General features: G+C 41.4%; 1 protein-coding gene across 2 annotated transcripts in view; it reads right to left on the reverse strand.

Moving 5' to 3' along the window:
* Positions 1-26076, reverse strand: part of hmg20a (high mobility group 20A) — a 49185-nt gene that overhangs the window by 14901 nt on the left and 8208 nt on the right. For both annotated transcript variants that reach the window (XM_060914374.1, XM_060914375.1), the window contains exons 3-5: positions 18971-19180; positions 9785-9917; positions 1648-1685 (exon numbers count right to left, since the gene is read on the reverse strand). In XM_060914374.1, coding sequence (XP_060770357.1) covers positions 1648-1685; positions 9785-9917; positions 18971-19180 — 381 coding nt within the window. The remainder of the gene's footprint in view (positions 1-1647; positions 1686-9784; positions 9918-18970; positions 19181-26076) is intronic.

Genomic DNA, 26076 nt, shown 5'->3' on the forward strand with positions numbered 1-26076 from the left:
TACGCGGGTGTTCTGTTTGGACGTTATCACTGAAAAGGTGGGTTTTGACAGTTTTATTTTGTTTTAGTCTTGCAATATAAGGCAATAGAATGTTTCTTTTTCATCTTATTTTCATATTTTGTAGTGTTTGCGTATTTTTGGCCAATATTTTGCAACCATGGTCAATTTAGATCGAACTTTTGATAGAATCTACGGCCAGTCATTTTGCCCCGCCCCCACCTCGCGCTCCGTCCGGTGCGGTAGTGATGTCCCGTTGCTTGCGCACCGCAGCAGAGACCCGCGCGACCTTCAGCCGGTACAGTCACTGTTCTTTTACCAGCGCCGTTATTCTCATCTTTCCGGTGTGTTCTTGATTTTTCCATTGTGTCCTATTTCGCCATATCAAATACCCAAAATGTATCATATTATTCATATTTAAGTGAATAATCAATTCAGTCATCATAACTTGGCATTTTTAACCCAAGCAATCAAAAAGAGGAAAATGTATTCAATATTTTCACTCATCTGTGAAGGAGGGGCTTTAATTCTTCATGATGTAGTTATTTTATATGTAAATCAATTTTACAAAAACATTTGAATTGCAAGCAAGCAAGATACTATCTTTATTCTTATTAAACATGACAAAAGAAACACTGAGTGTTAGGTAAATGCAAAAAAAAAGTAAAATTAGAAAATTTATTTTTTGACCATAATGTCCCAAATAAGAGACCAGTTTCTGAGACGGACCTATATTTTATATATATCAGTCAAGATAAATCAATAAAAGACAAAATACGACCGGTCATTGAATTAAGAAGAAATGCAGCAGTATAAAAGTAGAGCAGGCTGGAACGCTCAGTGTATAACTCAGTACTGCCTGCCATGGCATCTTCTTTCAATGCTTTACACATTTTATTGGAGCCGTTAAATGAGCGATCTGGTGTGTCTCAAGCTGCCGCATGGTGTACGCTCCCTTGTGTGCTGTGTGCCATCATCAGACTTCCTACAGCACGTGCCCGCCTGCTTTTCCAACATGACGCTGTGGATGGTGAATTAGTGTGGGAGGGATTACTACGAGACGCTCTGCTGTTGAATAATATATATTTTTATACACATGGGAGTCAAAATAATTTCCACTGCTACTCTGAGTAAAACTACTGTTTATTCATTATTTCAGCACTGTGATCGTCACCTTTCATGGAGTTTTGTATGCTTTACCAAATGCTAATCAGCTGTCCGGTGGACACTCCTGTGGTATTTTACGGGTGATTGGTATTCATGAACAAGTATGAAGAAAATCATTCGGAAAAATGTTTGCAAATTGGGTTTGGCTTACGTAAACACTCACACACAACACTCATATGTGATGTATGGCATACAGTATGAAGCCCCAATGAGACCACTAACTCAGGATGGAGACACACACACACACACACACACACACACCTAATTACATCAATCTAAACATAATGCATGACAATACGATCTACAGAGGACTGTAACTTCTCTACGGCCTCCATCCATTAAATCCCTGACAGCTGATGACAGTTTGGTTATGACATCATTTAAAGCCGAGCTTCCTAAAGCTCCAAAGAAAGGGTTCAGAGTGGACACACAGTCTCTGCTCTGACAAAATGCCTTAATGGGTTCAGTCTGAGCTTGTCTTACCTCATGAAGAGCTTCCCTGGCAGCCTGCCGGCTCACATCTGTTACAGGAGAAAGAGTTGGAGAAATGGCAGTAGCAGTTAGTTAAAGTTTCCTGTAGGATGCCTTTCTTCCATCTGGAACTGATAAGACTGTAAAGCACGTGAGTGGCTTATCTCACTTCTCCACAAAGACGCATGGCAAAAACAAACAGATATGCAGTAACAGAGTTTCTTTTAACCTGCCGCTTATAACAACTAAAACACAGGATACACTTGTATTTTGTACAGTTAAATATGCAAAGTGTTTGAATCACTGACTGTCAAACATGGACAGCGTATCGTCTTGAAAAAGTGAAGCCACCACAATTCTAGCGCCCCTGCTGGCTGGTTGCAATACAATTTTAGCCCCACCCATCCCCATGACTTTCAGTGACAAAAACAGTCAGTCATCCCCATGTCATTTTTCAGCAGCACGGTGGTGTAGTGGTTAGCACTGTCGCCTCACAGCGAGAAGGTTCTGGGTTTGAGCCCAGCGGTCGACAGGGGCCTTTCTGTGTGGAGTTTGCATGTTCTCCCCGTGTCTGTGTGGGTTTCCTCCGGTTTCCCCCACAATCCAAAGATATGCAGGAGCTAATTGGTGGAGCTACATTGTCCATAGGTGTGAATGGTTGAGAGGAGAAAACCGCTATAATAATCCAATAGAAGGCAACAGGAAACCACTACTGTAATGTTCCCTAGACACTTTGATGGCTGAAGCAGTCAGAGCGGCCAGGTCGCTGTAGTGATATGCCAGAATGGCTGGATGGGCATCATTTTTCTCATCTAAACTGTTTTTCCAGCTACAGCATCTAAATCGAACAGTTACTTTTCTGTGCTGATATCTGCAGATTTACCCAGAAATTAATTTTTAAAATCAAGCTAGCACATAGAGCCACTACACACACACACACACACACTCCGAGCAGTGGGCAGCTATGCTACAGCACCCAGGGAGTAGTTGGGGGTTAGGTGCTTTGCTCATGGGCACTTCAGGCCAAGGCTGCCCCATGTTAACCTAACCACATGTCTGTGGGGGAAACAGGAGTACCCGGCGGAAACCTATGCAGACACGCATGCGTAAACTCCACACAGAAAGGCCCCCATTGGCCACTGGGCTCAAACCCAGAACCTTCTTGCTGTGAGCCAGTAGTACTAACCACTACACCACCGTGCCAATTAATGGCATCCAGCCAGCCAGCCATCGAAATTTGCACACATGCCATTTGTTACCTCGCCCACTATGGAGTAAACAAGGTGAGGTATTGTTTTCGGTTGGGTTTCTTTGTTTTTTTTTTTTGTGAACGATATTATGGGAAAGCAGCTGGATCAATATTCATGAAACTTTCAGGATAGATGGGCATTGGTCTCAAACAGAACCTCCAACATTTTGAGGGTCATCCGGTCAAGGTCACCAAAAAGGTCAAAATCATGTAAAGTTACCAAATACAGTATGCAAGTGTAACGATTGCGCACTGCGCATGTGCATACACGTGTGCTAATTAACATGGCATATACAATTATATACAAGTGTATACAATTCGGTTCACCATTCGAAATAAATGGACTAGACAAAAGAAATCGCTTTCAGACTTGTTTGTGCTTATTACAGAGGGAAAGTGCGTTCCACTGAGCTCTAGTGCCGGGCCATTTCCGGGAAATAAGAGTTTGGGTCATGGCGACAGCATGTGTATGTCAGCTTCGATTCGGAGGTTTCAGTTTTGAAATCTGTAAGAGGTAAGCATAGAATAATATAAAAGTACAGACACTTGGTATATTTTACTTCTGTGATGTTTAAATTGTTCATTTTTGGATTACACTTCATTTTTGTAGCTACTGCCTCAGAGTAAATAAATAAATGAATGAATATATGCTACATTTACTGTATGGACATGGGATCAGAAATTTTTTTTTATAAGCAGTAGCCACATGTACCCATAGGGTACCTATTTTTTTTTTTTTGCAATATCCTCCTTCATATTCATCATAAGGCCACGTTGATTTGATTATATGGATGACATCCGCACGCGCACCAATTTTCGTCCGTTTCCCAAAAAAAAAAAAAAAAAGTTTTCCACCAGAGCAAATGTATGCTGTAAATCGATACTAATGTCATAAAATGCCTCTTTTTCTATCGTAAAACGTACTGATTTTGTCGTAAACTTACTCCGCGCACATGCACACCGCTCACATTCCAAGAAATATGGCGTCGAATTCAACTGCAGGTGAGTGTCCTCCGAATTTATATGTCAGCATTAAAGTAACAAGGAAGAGTGGTGGCTGAAGGCACCAGCAGCATTGAGGGCAATCCTCCCATTGGTTTGCTGGCAATGTGGGGAGGAAGAGATGCTGCCCATCCCTGGAGAGAAGATGGACCAATTCCAGACCATCCATCCAGTGTGTCAGGTGGGTTTTAAGTCTTGCTTGCATACATTGTACTCTTGTCTGAAATAGTGTGCATTTTTGTGTGTAACCATAGAAGTGTATTACTTTGTTGATTAAGGTTGATATCCAGGTAGCAAGTGTACATACATGATAAATCTTTTCAACTGGACAAACCGGTCCAAAATTGGAGCTAAATAGACTCAGATATCTGCAGTGACATCCATATATTGCACAAGTCAATCAATAAATTATTTCCTCCCACCATGCAATTTTTCTGTAGGTGTGCAAATCTGCAGGGGTAGGGGAAAGAACAAGGGGAAGAAAGAAGACGAAAAGGAGAAGAGAGGAGGAAGATGACAACTAAGGTGGGTCTATTTTATATATTTTAGATACCAAGTATTAAATTGAAAAGCATCATGCTGCTTGCAACATTCCATCTGCAATATCAAACACTCATCCCCCGCCATTCACATTTATGCCCATAAACGTTTTACACTAACTACTGGGAAACTAAAGATAACAATATCTTATTGCTGCCTTTCATGCTGTGTTTCTTCAGGCACCTGAAGGATGTCAAGGAAAAGAAGATGCCAGAAGGGAAGCAGGGCTTGAATTACCCTTGCTTGCACCACTTTGTGCCACCAGAAGATGATGTGAAATAACAAAAATAAAGAATTTCTTGTTTGGTATACCATACTCTGTGTGTCTAGTCATTTGTTCAACCTTTCTGACCACTTATAGATCTCATAATGAAGAATTTTTTTTGACCAAACTTGTTTTTTTTCGCACGTTCGCATCAGTTTTGGGGTTCCCAGAGGATGTCATCCATATAATCAAATCAACATGGCCTAAATGCTACAGGGCGAAGTTTGTTTTGCCTGGCAACACTTGTTTGTCACTGAAAACAGACGCGATCAAAAATATTAGGATGGATTTTATGAGTAGGTGTCCCAAAGACAAGAGAACTTTGGATTTAATGTATGTGAACACCAAGGACGCATATAGTTCATCACCCCTCCCCCCGCTGGGCCATTCTGACCACAATCTGGTTCACTTGTCCCCTACATACATACCTATGGTGAATAAACAACCACCCACCAAGAGGTATGTAAGGAGCTGGTCTGAGGAGACCAGTATGGCACTGAGGGACTGCTTTGACACCACGGACTGGGATGTGTTGTGTGAGCCTCACGGGGATGACATTGATAGCCTGACAACTGCATCACAGATTACATTAATTTCTGTATTGAAAACACTGTGCCAGTCAGGAAGGTACGGTGTTTTCCCAACAATAAACCATGAGTGACCTCTGAACTAAAAGCCCTATTAAATGAGAAGAGGGTTTTTAAATCTGGCAACAAGGAGGAGATGAGGAGAGTGCAGAGGGAGCTGAAGAGGGGGATAAGGAGAGGCAAGGACAGCTACAAGAGGAAGCTGGAGGAGCGCCTCAAGGGGAGCAACACCGGAGAGGTATGGAGAGGCCTGAAAACCATCTCTGGCCACACAAAGGACAGTGGGAGGAGCCCTGTATCTGGGGGCCAAGACTGGGCAAGTGAGTTGAATCTCTTTTTCAACAGATTTGACTGTGCCACCCCACCCTCCCCCACTCACCATAGTCCTGACCGGTCTGTGATATCACTCCCCCTCATAATACCTCTGACACCAACAGCTCCCTCCGATCCCTGCCAGACCAATCCACGCACTCCACCCCCGACCTCACTCTACAGGACTCACACCTCGGCTACACCCCTCGCCTCTCCATAACAGCTGATCAGGTGTTGAAGGAGCTGAGGAGGATCAAGACAAGGAAAGCTGCTGGCCCTGATGGTATCAACTCCGGATTGCTTAAGGACTGTGCAGATCAGCTCTGTGGGATTCTTCTGTACATTTTCAACCTGAGCCTCAGTCTGGAGAAAGTTCCACTTCTGTGGAAAACAACATGTGTGGTTCCAGTTCCCAAGACTGCGCACCCCAGGGAGCTCAACCACTTTCAGCCAGTAGCTTTAATGTCTCACCTAATGAAGATCATGGAGAGGATTGTTCTCTCCCACCTCCGACACCTGGTGAACAGCGAGATGGACCCCCTGCAGTTCGCATATTGACCGGGCATTGGTGTGGATGACGCTGTCATTTACCTGCTACACTGGTCACTTTTGCACCTGGAGGGCACTGGGAGCACTGAGAATCATGTTCTTTGACTTCTCCAGTGCTTTCAACACAATCCAGCCATCACTGCTTAAGAGGAAGCTGGTATCGACTGCCACCTGGCTGCATGGATCATCGACTACCTCATTAACAGACAGCAGTATGTGAGGCTCCGCGACTGTGTCTCTGATGTGGTAGTCTGCAGCACAGGGGCTCCACAGGGTACAGTGCTCTCTCCTTTCCTCTTTACACATCAGACTTCAGCTACAACACGGACAGCTGCCACCTCCAGAAGTTCACAGATGATACAGCCATCGTTGGACGTGTGTCGGGGGGGACAATCTGGAGTACAGAGAGGTCATCACCAACTTTGTCGCCTGGTGCAAACTGAACCACCTGTGCATCAACGCCAGCAAGACAAAGGAGGTGGTGATCGATTTCAGAAGGATGGTTCCTCAAATTGCACCAGTGAACATCCAGGGTTTGGACATTGAGATCGTGGAGGAGTACAAATACCTGGGTGTTCACCTCAACAACAAACTGGACTGGACTAACAACACAGATGTCCTGTACAAGAAGGGCCAAAGTCGTCTCCACCTCTTGAGAAGACTGAGGTCTTTTGGTGTGTGCAGGACACTGCTTAGGACTTTTTTATGACTCTATGGTAGCATCAGCGATTTTCTACACTGTGGTCTGCTGGGGCTGTGGAAGTTCAGAGAGGGACAGGAAGAAACTTAATAAACTGGTCAGAAGGGCTGGCTCAGTCTTGGACTGTCCTCTGGACTCCATTGAGGTGGTGGGTGAGAGGAGGATGTTAGCCAAGCTGACCTCAATCATGGATAACCCCTCTCACCCCCTACATGAGGCTGTGGGGGCTTTAAGCAGCTCTTTTAGTAGCAGACTGCTACACCCACGGTGTAAGAAGGAGAGATACCGCAGGTCATTCATACCTGCTGCTGTCAGACTGTATAACACCCACAACTTGTAATGTAGCAACAATAACCTGTTTGTCGTTATATTTGCACTACTTCACCACTACTACCTCTGCCATCTCTCATCGATGCAATTATGTGCAATAATATAGGCCTTAAACTATTTTTATGCATACTTTATATATTATTTATGTATATACGTGTGTATATATACAGAGTCTACCTGTAATGTGCAATTTTTCCAAGCTTCTCAATAAGGCAATTTTTTCTATACTTTTTCACGGTAGATAATGCAAATAGCCCTTTGTATTTAATCCTTCGTTTGTCTAATTTTTATTTCAGTTTTGTTATCTGTTTGACATTTTCTTGCTACTGTAACACGTGAATTTCCCCGATGTGGGATGAATAAAGTGAATCTAATCTAATTAAAAAGTTTTTGATAAATGTCCTTATTAGATGCATCCATATTCATGAAATATCTCCAGCTGAAACTATTTAAGCTCTCTGGGTAGATTCAAGATTGATGATTGATTACCACCATGAACACATTCTACAATGCGCTGGAAGGGGGGGGGGGGGAATCTACCAAAGGATTAGGGTCTGCCTCACTTTGCCTCTTGTCTCCACCATGCAGACTCTAGTTGCAAATTTATCAACATGGTGGAGGGATTTTGACTTCATTTCTATAGAATGGGAATGAACAGGAGTGCGCCATCCATGTTTTTATCCAGTCAGTGGTCTGAATGGTTAAAGACATGATGCTGCTGGTCTTTACATGATGACAACGAAAACTAGTCGTACTTGGTGTAATTAAAAGTTGTACTATTGCGAACAATACTGCAGATTACATACAGTACATCAACTGCGAGTCGGCCTAGTGGTTAGCGTGTCCGCCTCTCGATCGGGAGATCACGAGTTCTACTCGTGGTCGGGTCATACCAAAGACCATCATAAAAATGGTACCTCCTGCCATCTGGCAAGGCACGCTGCAATACAGATGTGACTGGGGAGTCAAACTCTTGCAGTTACCAGAGGACTAGCCTCCCACTGTAACCCTAGCTGTATAGGTGAGAGGCCGAGGGCTATGGAAATGGAGATCAGTGCCACCCAATGTGCCCGAGTGCATGGCACGGGAAGGACTTTCGATGGCGTACATTAATACTTCCTTCAGATTGGCTCGGTAATTTTATCAGAAAATAACATTTTCTAACAGCTAATAACATGATGTACAGTACGTAATGGGCACAAGTGTGTAAACAAATGATAACTTCAGGTTACTCTCTGTGTGGCGTTTCACATGTTTGGGAGTTTCCTTTGGGTTCTCTGGTTTCCTCCCAACTTCAAAATACCTGCATGTAGGTGGACTGGGTACACTATACTGCCTGCAGACAGAGTGTGTGTGTGTGTGTGTGTGTGTGTGTGTGTGTGTGTGTGTGTGTTGCCTTGCGATTTCCCATTTGAAGTGAAATCTCCCACCTCTCACGCAGTGCTCCTGGAACAGATTCCAGATCCAACCTGACTCTGCCCAGGATGAATGAATGCACAGCTGATTCATTTGCTTGTTCAAATCAGTAAAGATAATGGAGGTACAGTAATACGCTGTTCAGTGTTTACCATGTAATGCATTACATCAGTGTAGCTAGATGTTTTATCCCTTTAAAGCTGTACTGCCTTTCAGATTTTAAGTGTAGGTCAGAAAAATAATTTTCCCCGACACCCAATTATTTTTGTTTAGTGGACCGAAAGCTACTGAATTCGAATCACAGACTTCCAATTTTTTCCCCCGAATAGAACAAGTAATGAATTTAGAGTCACGCGGCCCTTAATTCTCTGCTATTTTTTCCTGCTTCACCATGACGCAATTCGAGATACATCATGCATGACGTGGTGGGCTTTCCCCGTTCGCGCAAGGCATTGTGGGATACAAATTTGAAACAGGAGAGAAAAATGGAGGATGCGAGTGAGCGAATGAAACGTGAAGGACCGACTACAGTAACGGAAAGTGAGAAAAGACGTTTGTTGCGAAGGAAAGGAAACGCAGGACCAAACTAATAAATATCGGCAGTCAGCGAGCACCTCGGTGTGATCAGCTGTTCGTTTAGTGACAGAATAATGGAACTGTCAGTGCACCGTCAAGGTAAACCTGTAGATGGCAGTAATGCGACACTGTGGATGCTAGCTGCTGTAAAACCCAAAAGAAGGAGGAAAAGAAGAAGAAGAAGGTAAACCTGCACATATGCACATGGACTTCCTCTGTCTGGCGAAGCGAGTGATTTCATGCATGTTATTTTGGGAATCCCCTCAAATTAAAGAACTTCCCAGCCACAGAATGGCTTGTTTTTTGAGCTATTGCAGAAATAAAAACATATCACAATGACCAAATTTCAGAGGGAACTAAATTTCACTGATTTTATGAAATCGAAAGGCCGTCTAGCTTTAAACATCCTACCCCTGCGTTTTTCCTAAACTTGTTTTTTTCCCCTCTGAAAACAAATGTTTCAATCCACTTTAGTCAGAGATGCATTTGCCAGAATTGTCAAGCAAATTCTGTTCCTCTCTTGCTTACAACTTGATTTCTGAAAGACACCATGAAATAACTGTACAAAACAAAAAGAAACCATTTTCACAGTTCTTGTGGATGCAGGGTTTTTTTTTGCGCACCTCCTCGAAGTCTCTTCCCCTTCTGTTTCTCCTGCACCTTCCTTTTGAAATGCTTATAGGCTTCTGTCTGTTGATACTTCTCCAGCTCCCTCATGTAACGCTCCTTATCTTTCTCTGCCTCATCCAAATAGCGCTATACACAGAGAGAGAGAGAACTATCTCACTTCAAAACATCTTTAACAGGTACCTGTACATGCTACATTTGTGATGTACAAGAGTCCACTTGACGCAATTCAGGGCTCATCGAGCGGAATTATAGGACCGAATGCGTGTTTAAAATCAAGTGAATAAGCGTCCTACAGTGGAGATCAAAATTAGAGAACAATTCGTAAATAAATACTTGATTTATTCTAAAATATTGCTCATCTTCATTGTTCAGAATTTGAAGGAATATCAGCTGTGGTTACACCACTGTTGTACGAGCATTTTTTTTTTTAAATACCAAGGCACTTCAACAAAAACCTTTATTTTGTGTGAAACAGTGATCAAAATTAGAGAACAGTAACCATTGCAGCAGAAGAGAAGATTAAAACTAAATTTTTTTGAGGGCTACAGGATTCAAAACTTAATAAGAAGTTTAGAGGCCCTTGCTTTGAATGACTTCAGCACATCACTAGTTTCTCACACTGCTCTGGTTTGATCTTGGTCCATTCTTCTTGCAGTCTCTTCCACTGGGGGGGGGGGGGGGGGGGGGGGGGGGTTTGTTATTTTAAGAATTTTGACTTTTCCATGTTTTACCCCCCTAGAAATATAGAGATGGTCCATCTATGTGGGAAAATGTCAAATTTTATTAAATTGAACCTTGCTAACCCCCCTGTACATACCCTCTGAAAGTTTCCATTCTTACAATATGACAAAATACATTACAGTGCTGTTTGATATTAGAATGCTGCTTTTTTTTTAATGTGTTTTAAAGTTATCGATGAATGCGAACCTCTTCAGGTACGCCACTAGGTAAGACTACGACATTTTCAGTGCAGATGATCATTATTTTAAGGTAATAAGCTTAGTGGTAAGTAACCTTACATTCAAGTAAATTAAACATATGGTAATCCTGCTCTTTTTCAGCAAGTTTTAAAGTTATTGATGAATGCCACACTCTTCAGTAATACCTCAAATATGAACTATTTTTAAGCACAGAGGATCATTACTTAAGGTTACTAATTTAGACAAGGCAAGGCAAGTTTATTTATAAAGCACATTTCATACACAATGGCAGTTCAATGTGCTTTACAGAAGTAAAAACAAAAACAGTAAACAATAGAGAAATAAAATTACATAAAATAATTTTATCTTTATTCTAAAATAATTAATTAAAAGAATTAAAAGAAAATAATAAGAATTAAACAATAGTAGAAATAAAATATTAAAATGCCAAAAAGAAAAAGGAGAAAAAGAAAAAGGGGAAAAAAACTAGCAGAATAAAATAGAATAAAGTTAAAGTAAATCTAAAACATGCAGAGAAAGTAAAGATTATAAAAAATGTAAAAATATTAATTATTTAACAGAAAGCATCTGAAAACAGCTTGGTCTTTAACCTAGATTTGAAGCTGCCAACAGCAGGAGCATTTTTAATGTCCTCTGGCAGTTGGTTCCATAGCTGTACTGCATAGTAGCTAAAAGCTGCTTCACCACACTTTGTTTTAACAACTGGTTTTAATAGTACATTTTTCTGTTGCGATCTGGTAGATCTGATTGGCCGCTGCAACATATCAGAGAGGTAATTGGGCCCTGTACCATTTAGAGATTTGTACACCAGCAGCAATGCTTTAAAGTCAATTCTGTAGCTTACTGGAAGCCAGTGAAGGGACCTTAGAATTGGAGTAATGTGCTCTGTTCTTTTTGTTCGTGTGAGAACCCTGGCCGCTGCATTTTGAACCAGCTGAAGTCGTTTGATGGTCTTTTTTGGCAGGCCTGTGAAAAGGCCATTGCAGTAATCAACCCTACTAGAGATGAAGGCATGTATTAGTTTTTCCAGATCATGTTTTGACATAAGTCCTCTTAGTTTGGAAATGTTTTTTAGGTGATAAAATGCCGTTTTAGTGATTGCTTTCATGTGACTGTCAAAGTTTAGCTCGCTGTCAATGAAAACACCAAGATTTTTAACCATTTCTTTAGTTTTAATCCCTTTTGTGTCAAGAATAGTGGTAATCCTGAGTCTTTCATCTTTTTTTCCAAATAGAATTACTTCTGTTTTATCTGTGTTCAGCTGAAGAAAATTTTGTGACATCCAGCTATTGATTTGATCGATACACTGGTAGAGACATTCAAGGGGGGCATAATCATTTGGTGATAGAGCAAAATAAATTTGGGTATCATCTGCATAGCAGTGATACAAAATTGAATTTTTATTGATAATTTGCCCAAGTGGGAGCATATAAAGGTTGAAAAGTAATGGTCCAAGAATCGACCCCTGGGGGACACCACAGGTCAAGGGCATTGACGTTGAGGAACAATTTCCCAGGGTAACAAAGAAGCTTCTATCTTTTAAGTATGATTTTAACCAATTGATAACTTTACCAGTCAATCCAACCCAGTGTTCAAGTCGATATAGCAGTATGTTGTGATCAACAGTATCAAAAGCTGCACTGAGGTCCAGTAATACAAGGACCGATGTTTTGCCTGCATCAGTATTAAGACGCATGTCATTTATAACTTTAATCAGCGCTGTTTCAGTGCTATGATTGGCACGAAATCCTGACTGAAAATTATCAAAACGGCTGTTTGATATCAAGAAGGCAGTTTATTGATTGAAGACAATTTTTTCCAGGATTTTCCCGATGAATGGTAGATTTGATATTGGCCTGTAATTATTTAACACTGAAGGATCCAGATTATTTTTTTTAAGAAGGGGCTTTACAACAGCTTTTTTTAGGGACACAGGAACAACACCAGTCTCCAAGGATGTATTTATAATTTGAAGCACATCTGTAATTATAAGATGAAGAACAGACTTAAAAAAGTTGGTGGGCAGAATGTCCAGTTCAGATATTGAGGAACTGAGATTTTGTACAGTTTTTTCAAGAGTCTCATAATCAATTAAACAAAATTCTGACATTGTGTTAAAGTTATCTGTGTCATTGGTGATTGCAGTTTTTCAATTTTTTGCAACTGAGATATATTATGAGAAATATTCTGCCGTATTTTATCAATTTTACCTTTGAAGAAGGATGCAAACTCATTGCATTTATTAACTGAGAGAAGTTCAGGTGCTAATTGTGGTGGGGGATTAGTTAGCTTCTCTACTGTTGAAAATAGCACACGGGCATTGTTCATATTCCTGCTGATGATATTGGAGAAGAAAGACTGTCTTGCTTTACGAATTTCATAATTATAATTACAAAGCATCTCTTTATGGATTTGATAATGGATGTGAAGTTTAGATTTGCGCCATTTTCTTTCAGTCTTTCTACATTCTCTCTTTAGCAGTTTAACAGCCGGGTACTGCTTCCATGGTGCTTTCTGCTTATCATTGACTCTTTTTATTTTGAATGGAGCAATATCATCCATAATTTGGGTCATATTTAAATTAAAAAATTCCAGTAAATCATCTACAGAGTCTGACATTTTGGTTGAGTTCTGAGAGAGAGCTTGCTTAAAAAGAGCACGTGTTGTCGTTTATGACTCTCCTGCCTATAGTCGTTGAGCTATTCTGAATGTGAGGAGACATAGAAACTTCAAAGAAAACACAGAAATGATCAGATAAGGCCAGGTCAACAACAGTATAAGAAACAGTAAGACCCTTTGTGATGACGAGGTCAAGAGTATGACCACGAGAGTGGGTCGGTCCCTGTACATGTTGTACTAGGTTAAAGTTATCAATAATTGCAAATAGTTCTTTGGCATAAATGTTATCAGTATTATCTACATGCAAGTTAAAATCCCCAGATATAATAAGACAATCAAACTCTAAGCAAATGACTGATAACAATTCACCAAACTCTTCAAGAAAGACTTTGGCTGAATGTCTCGGAGGCCTGTAAATAGTTAATAATAATATGTTAGGAGAGCATGTAACAAGTGCACATAAGTGTTCAAAGGACATAAAATCACCAAGTGAGGATTGTTTACATTGAAAAGAGACTTTGAATATATTTGCGATCCCTCCACCTTTCCCTTGTCGGGTAACATTCAAAAAATTAAAATTTGGGGGAGCTGCTTCGATAAGGGTGGTAGCACTATTTGCTTGATCCAGCCAGGTTTCAGTTAGAAGCAAAAAATCAAGATTGTGTTTGCAAATAAGATCATTAATTAAAAATGACTTGTTTAAAAGTGATCTAATGTTCAGAAGGGCTAGTTTTACAGTAATATTTGGTTGTGCACTCTGATGCTGTTTTAATACAGGAAGGAGATTAGATTGGTTCACCCCCAGGGTTAAATGTGCTCTATGTTTTCTGTTTCTTATCAACACAGGAATAGTGTCAACATCGGATCCCTGCTTTTTTCTACATCCATTTGCAGGGACCCAGAGTACATCAAACAAGACTTTCTAAATGTTCCATTTGGTTTGAGGGTGAAAGGACTGGAGATGACATGTATCTTTTGGATGGTGAAAAAGATTTGTAGCCAGCTGAAAGTCCTGGACGAACACAATTTTGATGAACTGGGTACACTGCTTGTCGCGACAAATTTGGGCTGGAAAAAGAGAGTGTAGCCATAGGAAGCAATTTTTTCATGCTTTTTGGGAAATCCATCCGAGGAGAAGTGGAGTCGTCTGTCCTTGAATGTTGGGAGGCCTGCAAGTCAGATGTTTGTGTGTCCTTGATGACGACTTGCAAAGATGATTGTTTAGGCTTTGTAACTATGTCAGTCTGCGACATCTTATCAACTGTTTTCCTCGGTGCTGGCTGAGAAAAGATTGCAAGTTTGTAGTGGTCTGCTAAGACTTTGGCTCCAATCCAGCTGAGTTCAGTGCTATTTGGCTTGTAGAATTCTTTGCGATTCCAAAAAAGATTAAAATTGTCTATGAAATTCATACCAAATGAAGAACAAGTTTTTCCAAGCCAGGTGTTAAGACTGAAGAGTCGAGAAAAGGCAAAACGTCCTCTCGCTGGGAGTGGGCCACTGATAAAAGATTGAATTCCAGTCTTATAGAGCTCAGAAAAAAGTTTTCTGAAATCATCTTGGACAAACAGCTGTTCTCTGAAAACATCGTTTGCTCCCACATGTACAACGATACGCTTAATCGTTTTATGCTCGGACATGAGTTTCAAAATGCTGTCTTTGGTGTCAGAGATGGATGCATTTGGAAGACAACAAATAATCATCTCATAACCTTTTAATTGTCTTACAGTGGAATCACCAAGAACAAGGGTTGTGGGATCAGGTGGTGTTACGAGCTGCTTTTTGCCTCTTCTCACAGCTCTTCGATCTTGGTGCGATCTCTTTTTACTATGTGTTTGTCCACTTAACAAATCCTCTTCCACATCCCTGAGGCATTCAAATTTGTTCTGAAGCTTTATGGGCTGTGGATTTTCCATAGGATTGTAGATCCTATTGTAATTTGTAGAACGAGCTGGTGTTGAAGTAATTACTCTTCTGTTTTTGTTTTTGGGCTTAGCACCCATCATTTGCCAGTTTTCAGTACTCACATTTTGTACAGCTTGAGTTATGAATTCTTCCACTTGGTCTGCAATGTCCTCAGTCTGTCGGAGAGCAATCTCTGCATTCTCAGCCACTGTTTCAGTACTCCTTTCCTGAGATATCGCTTTTAATTCGTCCGTCTTTGGCAGAGCATTAATCTTTGATTCCAGAATAGAAATCCTCTGTTCTAATTCCATGCATTTTCTGCAGGATTTTTTGCTTCCTGGCATTTAAAAAAAAAAAAAAAAAAAAAAAGTGGAAATTAAAATTAAATTAAAATCTTATAAAGATGAAGAGAAAAAAAAAGTGGAAATTCAATGAGAAAGTAAAGTATAGAAATAAAGATTAAGAAAGCAGGAGCAAAGCAAAGAAGCGTCCTACTCGCTTGAGTAGGAGGAGCAATTTAGTTTTAAGAACCAGTATGCACAAATGATTCATATCTGAATTATATCTCCCAATGTATTAAATAGCCATTATTTGTATTCTTGCAGGTAAATAATGGCTTCTGTTGCAACACAGTCAAAAGCTAAGAAGATACTAGGTGTAGTAGAGTACATAGAGCAGGCTGAGTTCCCTTCTGGGATGCTTCCAACAGGGAAGGACATCATTCAGAATATGCTCTATCTGCTGCGGCCGAAGCGTGCTGGTCAAGCACGGAGATCCAGGGATGCTGCTGCTCAGTTGCTGGCAGAACTTGTTCAAGAGCACTGGTTATTTTGTAACTTGTACACCATCCGCACCAGACAAATAAAGAAGCATACACTACCGTTCAAAAGTTTGGGGTCACTCTGAAATTTCCTTATTTTTGAAAGAAAAGCACTGTCCTTTTCAATGAAGATCGCTTTAAACTAATCAGAAATCCACTCTATACATTGCTAATGTGCTAAATGACTATTCTAGCTGCAAATGTCTGGTTTTTGGTGCAATATCTCCATAGGTGTATAGAGGCCCATTTCCAGCAACTCTCACTCCAGTGTTCTAATGGTACAATGTGTTTGCTCATTGCCTCAGAAGGCTAATGGATGATTAGAAAAGCCTTGTACAATCATGTTAGCACAGCTGAAAACAGTTGAGCTCTTTAGAGAAGCTATAAAACTGACCTTCCTTTGAGCAGATTGAGTTTCTGGAGCATCACATTTGTGGGGTCGATTAAATGCTCAAAATGGCCAGAAAAATGGCTTGACTATATTTTCTATTCATTTTACAACTTATGGTGGTAAATAAGAGTGTGACTTTTCATGGAAAACACAAAATTGTCTGGGTGACCCCAAACTTTTGAACGGTAGTGTATCTTGAAACTTTATGGAGAATTTGTTACTCTGATTCAAACCTGTAAGCAGAGACAAAATGAGGGTTTCTAACAACTCTTTTTGTGAGAAATAAAATGTTATTACTGTGATTTTTGTTGTTATATTTAAGAGTTATTTCCGTTAAGGAATGCTTATATTAGTGAAAAAGGCAGTTTTTGACTATTTGGAGGGGTTATTAACTTCAGAGGGTATGTACGGGGGGGGGGGGGGGGGGGGGGAGCATTTTTCAGTTGGCCAAATATTGGTATTTCCATACTTAGATAGATCATCTCCATATTTTGGAGGGGGTAGAAAAAAATTTTGGTCTAACCCTCCCCAGTTCAGTAACTGTAGTGGGTTTCTTAGCCATTACTTTGTCGCCAAGGATTTTCCAGAGATCCTCTATAGGGTTTCGATCTGGACTCTGGGCTGGCCATTTCATTGTTTCAATGTTCTTAGCTTCCAGGAACTGCTTTCCCCGTTTTGCAGTGTGTGATGGGGACATTGTCTTGGATGAAAATTGTGGGCTGATTGGGAGACGCTTGAAATGAAGGAACCGCATGTTGCCGAAGGAGGTTCTGATTAACATTTGCATTCACCCTGCCATGTGGCTGTACAAGAGGCCCAACTCCTGCTGCAGAAGACATCCCCCAAACCATTACGCTTCATCCTCCAAATTTAACTGACTTCTTTACACACTTTGGGTTCAGTCTTCCCCCAGTTCGACGCTGAACGTAATGTTTCCCAACAGACCCAAATAAATTGAACTTGCTCTCATCACTGATGTGAACTTTAGACCAGTTCTCCTCTGTCCACATGACATGCTCCTCGGCAAAGGCTAGTCTAGCCTTTTTATTCTCTCTTTATGAGAGGTTTGGTCACTGCAGAGTGTGCTTTCAGTCCGACTTGTCTTAAACGGCGAGACACTGTATGCCGAGACAGATCCTTGCCCTGTTCAGCACTGAACCGGCGAGCAATTCCAGCTGCAGTGTTGAACCGATTCCCCATGATCCTGTCCTCTCGTGCATTTGACTTACGTGGACGACCAGCCTATTTGACAGACTTGAATTCATTAGTGTCATTGTAAAGCTTCAATATTCTAGAAAATCACACACTTGGAATGCCCAACTTCTCTTGCAATGGCTGAGAGGGTCATCCCTTTGGCCTTCACCTGGACAACCTGCTGTCGCATGGTTTCAGTTACCTTAGAGCGGCTTGCCATCTTGCAAAGTAACTAGGAGGGCTGCCAGATCAATAGGGTTTGTCAAATAATTAAGGAAATTGTCACCAGGTACCAGATTAACACCAATAACTGGGAGGTATCTGAAAGTGTTCTCTAATTTTGATCAGATTTGTTCTTCAAATTTCTCATTTAAAGTGCACATCACGAGTAAATTCAGGAGCAAGCTCAATGTAATTCTCCTATTTTATATTAAACTTTGGTCAAATATCTGTAACATTCTGCATTCTCTGCAATTTTTTTTACCTTGCGCAATACCAGAAAAATTCAGTTGAAATCAAGCCATTTGAGGCGAATTGGTCCGCCTCTGAAAAAACTTGGTATTTGGATTTCCCGGCAAACGTTGATTTTCGTGACGTCACGTGCGGGACGCCTCCCTCTGAATCCTACGCCAGCGCTGGTTTGTTTATGAGAAAACGACCAATTTCTTCAACATTATCGCGTAATTATTAAAATGGTTAACAGATGTATCGTAGGAGGGTGTAGCAACACCAATCTTGATGGGATTAGTACTCATCGTTTTCCAAAAGACCGGACAATGAGAGAGAAATGGGAGCGCTTGGTCTACACAGGCTGTGCACTGAAACCGTGCAAAGCTCTCGCAGCCTGCTGGCGCTTCCGCAGGTAACGTCACGAATCTGGCTCCAGACTCCCTTGGGATTTTTCCAGACGCGTTTTTTTTATTTTATTCTTTTCTGCTGTAGACAGATGGCCTTGTGCAAAATTACCCTTCTGGATGAGTGTGTAAAGGGACATACTTTCATATAAAAAACAAAACACGAAACTGGTCCAGAATATGCCCTTTAAGGTTATTATATTGTGCTCTAGAATATACTTAAATTATGAAATATGCTCAAAAACCTGCCCTTCTATGCCTGTTAGGATAACTTCAAATATGTAGAAGCAGTGACTTTAAAATTTAGCAAATTATAGGTTGTTCTCTAATTTTGATCTCCACACAAGTAACGCAAGGTGTGCTTGGTGTAATCACAACTCAAATGTCACTTTAAAATGCGGCTTTCTGAAAATTGGGGTTCAAGTGCGACTCTGGTAAGTCTGTGTGCTGTTCCTGACCTGTTTTTCCTCAGGAGGCAGCTTGCTCCACTCATTGCCGAGCATCCTGGTGATTTCTGGGAAGGGCACGTCTGGTCTCTCTGCCCTCAGCTGCTCCCGCCGGTCGTTCATAAACCGCACGTATCCTGTTAACGGGGCTTTGGGCGCGTTACTGTCCTTCATTGGCTTCTTCCTCTTCCTCCCTTTAGTCCAGCTGGTCCTGCGCGGCTTCTACAAGTCAGGAGAGACAAGGACAAATTTACACCACACACATCTTCAAATCCCTTCTCCTGTGGAATGGAGTAACAGTCATGCGCTTGTAATTGGTTCGATTCCTGAGAATCACCTGGATATACTCTTGGTTCTGTGAACACCACACAGGCTTCCTCATCACTGAGAACCAGTGAGAAGATTATAGGGAATCCCATGGGGACTGACGGACTTATTGACTGACTATCAATTTGTGCTTTACATGAGTCTTTCACATGCCAAGTCATGTAATTAAGAAGCATTCTTTATATTTGATATATTTAAGGCTTATAATGTACAGATAAAAATGCTATTTTTTGCTGATTACCTAGTAATCATCTTTTTTTTTGATAAACTACCATTATTGTACAGCCCTAATATAATAGAACATTGCCTACATTATGATTTGAACTATTTTTTTTAAACCGTGACGCACTATAGATGGCCTCTTCTTTGAGAAATTTGCCATGGCACCCTTTTCTGCAGCTGGCATTTATATGTTTCTATTTGAACACGAAATAACGTTCTGTCTAAACAATGCCATGGTAATATTGCAAACTGAAAGGTTCCCACACCTTCTTAAACATCAAATTCAAGGACTTTTCAAGGCCCAATTCTATCAAATTCAAGGACCCAACACAGCATAGTTTGAGAAATGGATCAAGGTTAACAACCCTAACCCATAACTAAGTCATCGCTTATTTACCACAATGCATTATGGGCGATACCCGGGGTCAGCTTTGCTGTATTGTTTACTTTCGCATTGTTCTAACCGGTTTTAACCATGCCTGAAGTGAATTGCTGTGTGCCTTACTGTGTCTCCACAACAAAGAGAACACCTCATTTGAGCTTTTACCAGCTGCCAGCCAAGAAGAAAGAAATGAATAAGTTTAATTTGCAACGAAAACCTTCAAACTGAATCAAAATAGACAAGTGTTTGTAGTTTACATTTCTCTGGTGGGAAAAAGACGTACTTAAACTGTGACCCAGCAATAGTTCCATGGTCTGTGAAATGGCCTTCGGTTATAGAAGATTATAACAATCAATACATTGTTATAATGATTAAAGCAATGTTTTCCCCAGAAAAAAATTAAAGCCCTAAATTCTGGCATGATAATACACAGATAATTGAGTGCCAAATGGTGTGAAAGCAAGCGCCAAAGACGCGAAGCGAAACTAGGGGGGGTCCGGGGGCATGCTCCCCCGGAAAATTTTTTGAAAATAGATGCTCTCAGGTGCATTTTCAGGGTCTCTGAGAGGTTTTAGATCCATGATTATAGGATAGATTTTACCAGTGTTTCAATGATTTCTGACATGGCCGTGACTACCATTGAGGACACCGAGGTCATGTCCTCGGTATTTTTTTTTTTTCCAGAAATTTCAAATTGGTCTACGCTGAATTCGAGCAGTGATCAATGTAAAACGCAGCGTCCACATCCACGTCATCTGTATTTCCCTCCAATAAAATTCACATTCGTCTAATGTCATCTGAAATCTCTCAGCCTCTATCTCTATCGTTGCTGTGTCTAACGCAGCGTCACGCGACGTAGCCTATACTAGTGTCGGCCGGGGAAGTTGGGTTTTGGATAAAACAGGCAGGGTGTAGTCTACGCTCTATCACATATGCCTACTTAACCTAACATAGGCTAATAGTCACATTGCATTATCACTCACACACAGACACACAAATACAGACACACACATACACACAAATAATACACTCTCACACACTCTCTCTAATACATAGTCTTCACACAGAACTAATAGCCCTACATTCTAATGTAATTTAAGATAATGAAATGTAAATAATGCCAATACTTCAGGTAGCTGAGCAATACACTCAGTTCAGTTTTGACTTTTATGTCAGACAAAACTCCACAGTTATGATGGCACAGTTTTAGAATTGTTGAAGTAAATGTGTTGTGAGCCAAACTTACATTACAGGCAATGGTGAGAACACTCTGTTTCAGAGAATGCATGCAAATGGATCTCAATTCAAGACAGCCAGATAGACTGATGCCTTTACATTACTGCTCAGAATGTCTCTACACATACAGACACCCACAAATAACACACAAACTCTCTCTCTCTCTCTCTCTCTCTCACACACACACTATTATTATAAGGTGTAATACTAAAGCTTACAATTCAGCAGTTCACACCCTTTCTGTCATGTGTATGCTGCAATATAAATAATGCCAATACTTTAGGTAACTGGTACTTTAGGTATGTATACTCAGTTCAAGAGTTCACTACCTTTCTACTTTTATGTCAGATAAAACACCACAGTTATGGTGCCACAGTTTTAGAATTGTTAAAATAAATGTGTCCACCACCAAATCCATCCTTGGTTATTTATTTATTTATTTAAGTTGTGCCGGTGGTGGGGCTTCGGTGCTGTCAGCCATGTTTGACCTCGGTATTTGAAAAATCCTGGCTACGGCCCTGTTTCTGACCTAAATAGTATTAATGTATACACATTTGAAATTTCACCTTAAAGTTCAACATGCAAGTTAAACTGTTTTGTTATAGATTACTGAGGTACATGATAGACTGAAAATCTACAGGGATCCCTTAATTATCTATGATCAAGTAGTGTTGTAACAAAAATGTGCATGAAAATAAGAACAGTGGTTTGCTCCAGCTTATGCAATCCAATGAAGAGAATCGATCATCATGACCTCCTGTTGATCACAAAGGGATCTGAACCTAAGAACTGCCACCTTAAAATAAGTTGCTGTATTACTATAACTGTAATGATTTAGAATGTTTTGGATGCAATTACCATAATATATGTATAACTAAGATACACTGAAAAGAAAAGTAAGGCAACTGCATATTATAAAGTTTACATTTTGGCACTTTATTAAATGGACTAGATGAAGATTAAAACATATATTTAAAGGAAAAGAAAACTTAATTTCTACAGTTTAAGTTTGCAGAAAGATTATGTGCTTTTAAACACATTTCATGAAGGGAATTTGTTTAAGTGTCAAATGTAGCATAATTTTGAATAATAATGATAAGCATATTTGGCAGTGTGATGTCGCTGTGATCCTTTAACAAAAGAATAATCTGGAGACTTCTTTTGTTAAATGGATCCCAGTGACATCACGCTGCCAAAAATGCTTATGATTATTATTTGAAATGATGCTGTATTTGACACATTTGGACAACTTCACTTCGTGAGAGTGTTTATAAGTACGTAATCTTTCTGCAAACCCAAACTAATGAATTAAGTTTTCTACTCCTTTAAAGCAGATTAATTCTCCTTGGCTTTTGCTCGGCCCAATGTTGGGCAGCCCTCTCATAGTCCATCTCACTGTCATCCATGCTGATGTGGATTAATTTGTGCAGCGAGTCTTCTCCTAGCTTATTAAAGTCAGTCGGCTTTGTCCGTCTGGTGGGGGACAACATCGGCAGCCAATGAGATCGCTTATAATGAATTGGAAGATTCCGGGATGTCTGACGTTTTCTTTCGATATTTTTACTGGACGGCTTGAACACGTGATCTTGACGTAGCCAACAGATTAGTTTGTTTACATCATACCACGCGGACATATTACTTTGACAGAATCAACACAAACATTGGAAAAAAAAAAAAAAGACCGCTTGTTTAACACAAATATCAATCAATATGTAAATGGATCTGTTATTTGCTCTCCTATGTACCTAGTTACTTGTGGGTAGGAAATTTAACGTATCGGTATAAATCTAAGCGTATCGGATTTTAACTAAAGCGACTAATGGCCCTTTTCCACTACCCTTTTTCAGCTCACTTCAGCCTGCTTCAGCTCACTTCAGCCCGACACGGCTCGCGTTTCGACTACCTCAGAACGGCGCGACTCAGCTCGCTTCAGCCCTGCTCAGCCCCCAAAACTCGCACGGTTTTGGAGTGGGGCTGAAGCGAGCCAAACCGAGCCGAGTGGGGCTAGGGGCGTGAGCAGACACTCCCCTGTGCACTGATTGGTGAGGAGGAGTGTCCTCACAAGCCCACACACGCCCCGCGTGCACGCTGGGATCTGTAAACACGGTAAACCCGGAAGAAGAAGAATTACGAATTACGAGAATTTCTGAAGCCTTATGCGCCTCGCCTCATCTATACGCTCTTGCCAGTATCTGTTGGCGTTGTCGGTGACAACAAGCCACAGCACCAAGACCAGCAACACTAACGACTCCATGTCCTCCATGTTTATTGTTTACTATCCGGGTCGTGAGACTACCGCTTAAAAGCTCACTGATGTCACTGTTTGCGCCGCCTAACGACATCACGTGACGTCCACCCACTTTCGCTAACTCCACCCAATGTGTCCACCCACTTCCAGCCAGCACGGTTCAGCGCGGTTGTAGTCGAAATGCAACTCCAACAGCCCCACTCAGCTCGACTCAGCCCAACACGGCCGTGTTGGTAGTGGAAAAGCGGCATAAGCGTATCGGCAGGCAGAGCAAGTGTATCGGGCCCGATACGCTAAAACGCTTTGGGGAAACCATGCTAAAGCATGTAAAACAAAGAAGCATTCTTCGGCCTTTGCCTCTCAACGTGCTGAACGAGCCTGTCGGAACGATAAAACGCCCAAACCACAAAGGGTTCTCTTTCGGGTATGTATAACGTTCAGTGTACCTCACTAGCGGCATTTACTGAAGAAAACGCATTTATACTGAATGTGACACAGCAGATCAGCGGGCTTCCCAAGATTTTTTTTTTTGTGATGTTTCCTGATATCAAGTTTTATTTAACTAATCACTCATTTATCACTCAGACCGTTATTCGCCCATGAATCCCCCGCGAGAGCGCTGCTCCGCGCCAATTCCCCATATTCAGATAGATTTGTTTTCTTAATAAAGTTTAGCTGGTGCACTATATGTCCTGAGAAATAAGACATTCTGAGATTTGATGATGTTGTACAGTGTGGTAGACTCGGTCTAGACTCTTATCTTCTCACCAAGCTTGATTTGGATTCAGATTTTCCTGCTGTAAATGCTCGACATGTTATCCACCTTTTTAAATCACCAATTTCATTGTCTTCCATGACGGAGCATGGCAAAATCGCTCCTCACGTAAAATTGATCTGACATCCATGACATCGCTCAACTACCGACCCCAGCCATCCCCCACAACGCATTGCGGTAAACAAGTGATGACGTAGTTATGCTTGGGGGCTATTACTGCTACAAAACTAAGAATTTTTAGAATGAGAACTAGCAGGCTTTAGGAAAGCTCACAGTCAACAATTAAAAACAGAGAGAGAGAGGCTTGAAGGCGTCAAGACTTCTCAATTGTACTGTTACAGTGATGGCAGACGATGTGGTCTCTTGCCTTCTTGCGCACAGCGCAGCAAAACGATGGGCAAGTTGAGCGATAGAGACTTAAAGTGCATATCCTGGACCAATTTAGTGGTTTTTTTTATATCAAAGTATGTCCCTTTACACACTCATCCAGAAGGGTAATTTTTCACAAGGCCATCTGTCTACAGCAGAAAAAAAATAAAACAACAAAACGCATCTGGAAAAATCCCAAGGGAGTCTGGAGCCGGGCGGCACGGTGGTGTAGTGGTTAGCGCTGTCGCCTCACAGCAAGAAGGTCCGGGTTCGAGCCCTGTGGCCGGCGAGGGCCTTCTGTGCAGAGTTTGCATGTTCTCCCCGTGTCCGCGTGGGTTTCCTCCGGGTGCTCCGGTTTCCCCCACAGTCCAAAGACATGCAGGTTAGGCTAACTGGTGACTCTAAATTGACCGTAGGTGTGAATGTGAGTGTGAATGGTTGTCTGTGTCTATGTGTCAGCCCTGTGATGACCTGGCGACTTGTCCAGGGTGTACCCCGCCTTTCGCCCGTAGTCAGCTGGGATAGGCTCCAGCTTGCCTGCGACCCTGTAGGACAGGATAAAGCAGCTAGAGATAATGAGATGAGATGAGAGATGAGTCTGGAGCCAGATTGATCCAGATTCGTGACGTCACGTGCGGATCCGCCAGCAGGCTGAGAGACAAACACAGGAACACCTAAATTAGAGTATAGTCTCTCTTATTTCTTACCCTGGCAACAGTCAAATTGTGAATTACCGATTTTCTTGGTATTTTTCTCGGCTCTGCTTAGTCCTCGGCTTCGAGGGCCTCAGTGGATGCGGCACTTCGCCTTCTGTCAGGGGAGACGAACACGGCTGGCTCCTTTGGTGACGCTGACACAAATGGAGACGGTGTTGCTTTGGGCATTCTAACAGATGGAACTGCGTCTTTTTTCAGATCAAGTTGCTCCTTGAAGCCCATTTCCCACTGCAAATAATTCTCAAAGTCATCGGGCTTTATGAAGTGAGCCCTGCATATGATGCTGTGGTCTGTTGCATGTTGCCAGTTTTTCCGGGTGCCTCGCACGAAGCGCTCCCATTTCTCTCTCATGGTCCGGTCTTTTTGAAAACGATGAGTACTAATCCCATCATGATTGGTGTTGCTACACCCTCCTACGAAACATCTGTTAACCATTTTAATAATTATGCGATAACGTTGAAGAAATTTGCAGAAAACCACCAGGTCGTTTTTTCATAAACAAACCAGCGCTGACGTAGGATTCAGAGGGAGGCGTCCCGCACGCGACGTCACGAAAATCAATGTTTGCCGGGAAATCCAAATGCCAAGTTTTTTCAGAGGCGGACCAATTCGCCTCAAATGGCTTGATTTCAACTGAATTTTTCTGGTATTGCGCAAGGTAAAAAAATAGCAGAGAATGCAAAATGTTACAGATATTTGACCAAAGTTTAATATAAAATAGGAGAATTACATGGATCTTGCTCCTAAATATACCCAAGATGTGCACTTTAAGAGTTGAAGAGCTAAGTAACTGCTCGCTCATTTCATTAGCACTAGCTTCACAACACAACACATTTTTCCTGA

This window comes from Neoarius graeffei, chromosome 2, assembly GCF_027579695.1.
Source record: "Neoarius graeffei isolate fNeoGra1 chromosome 2, fNeoGra1.pri, whole genome shotgun sequence".
Taxonomy (NCBI): Eukaryota; Metazoa; Chordata; class Actinopteri; order Siluriformes; family Ariidae; genus Neoarius; species Neoarius graeffei.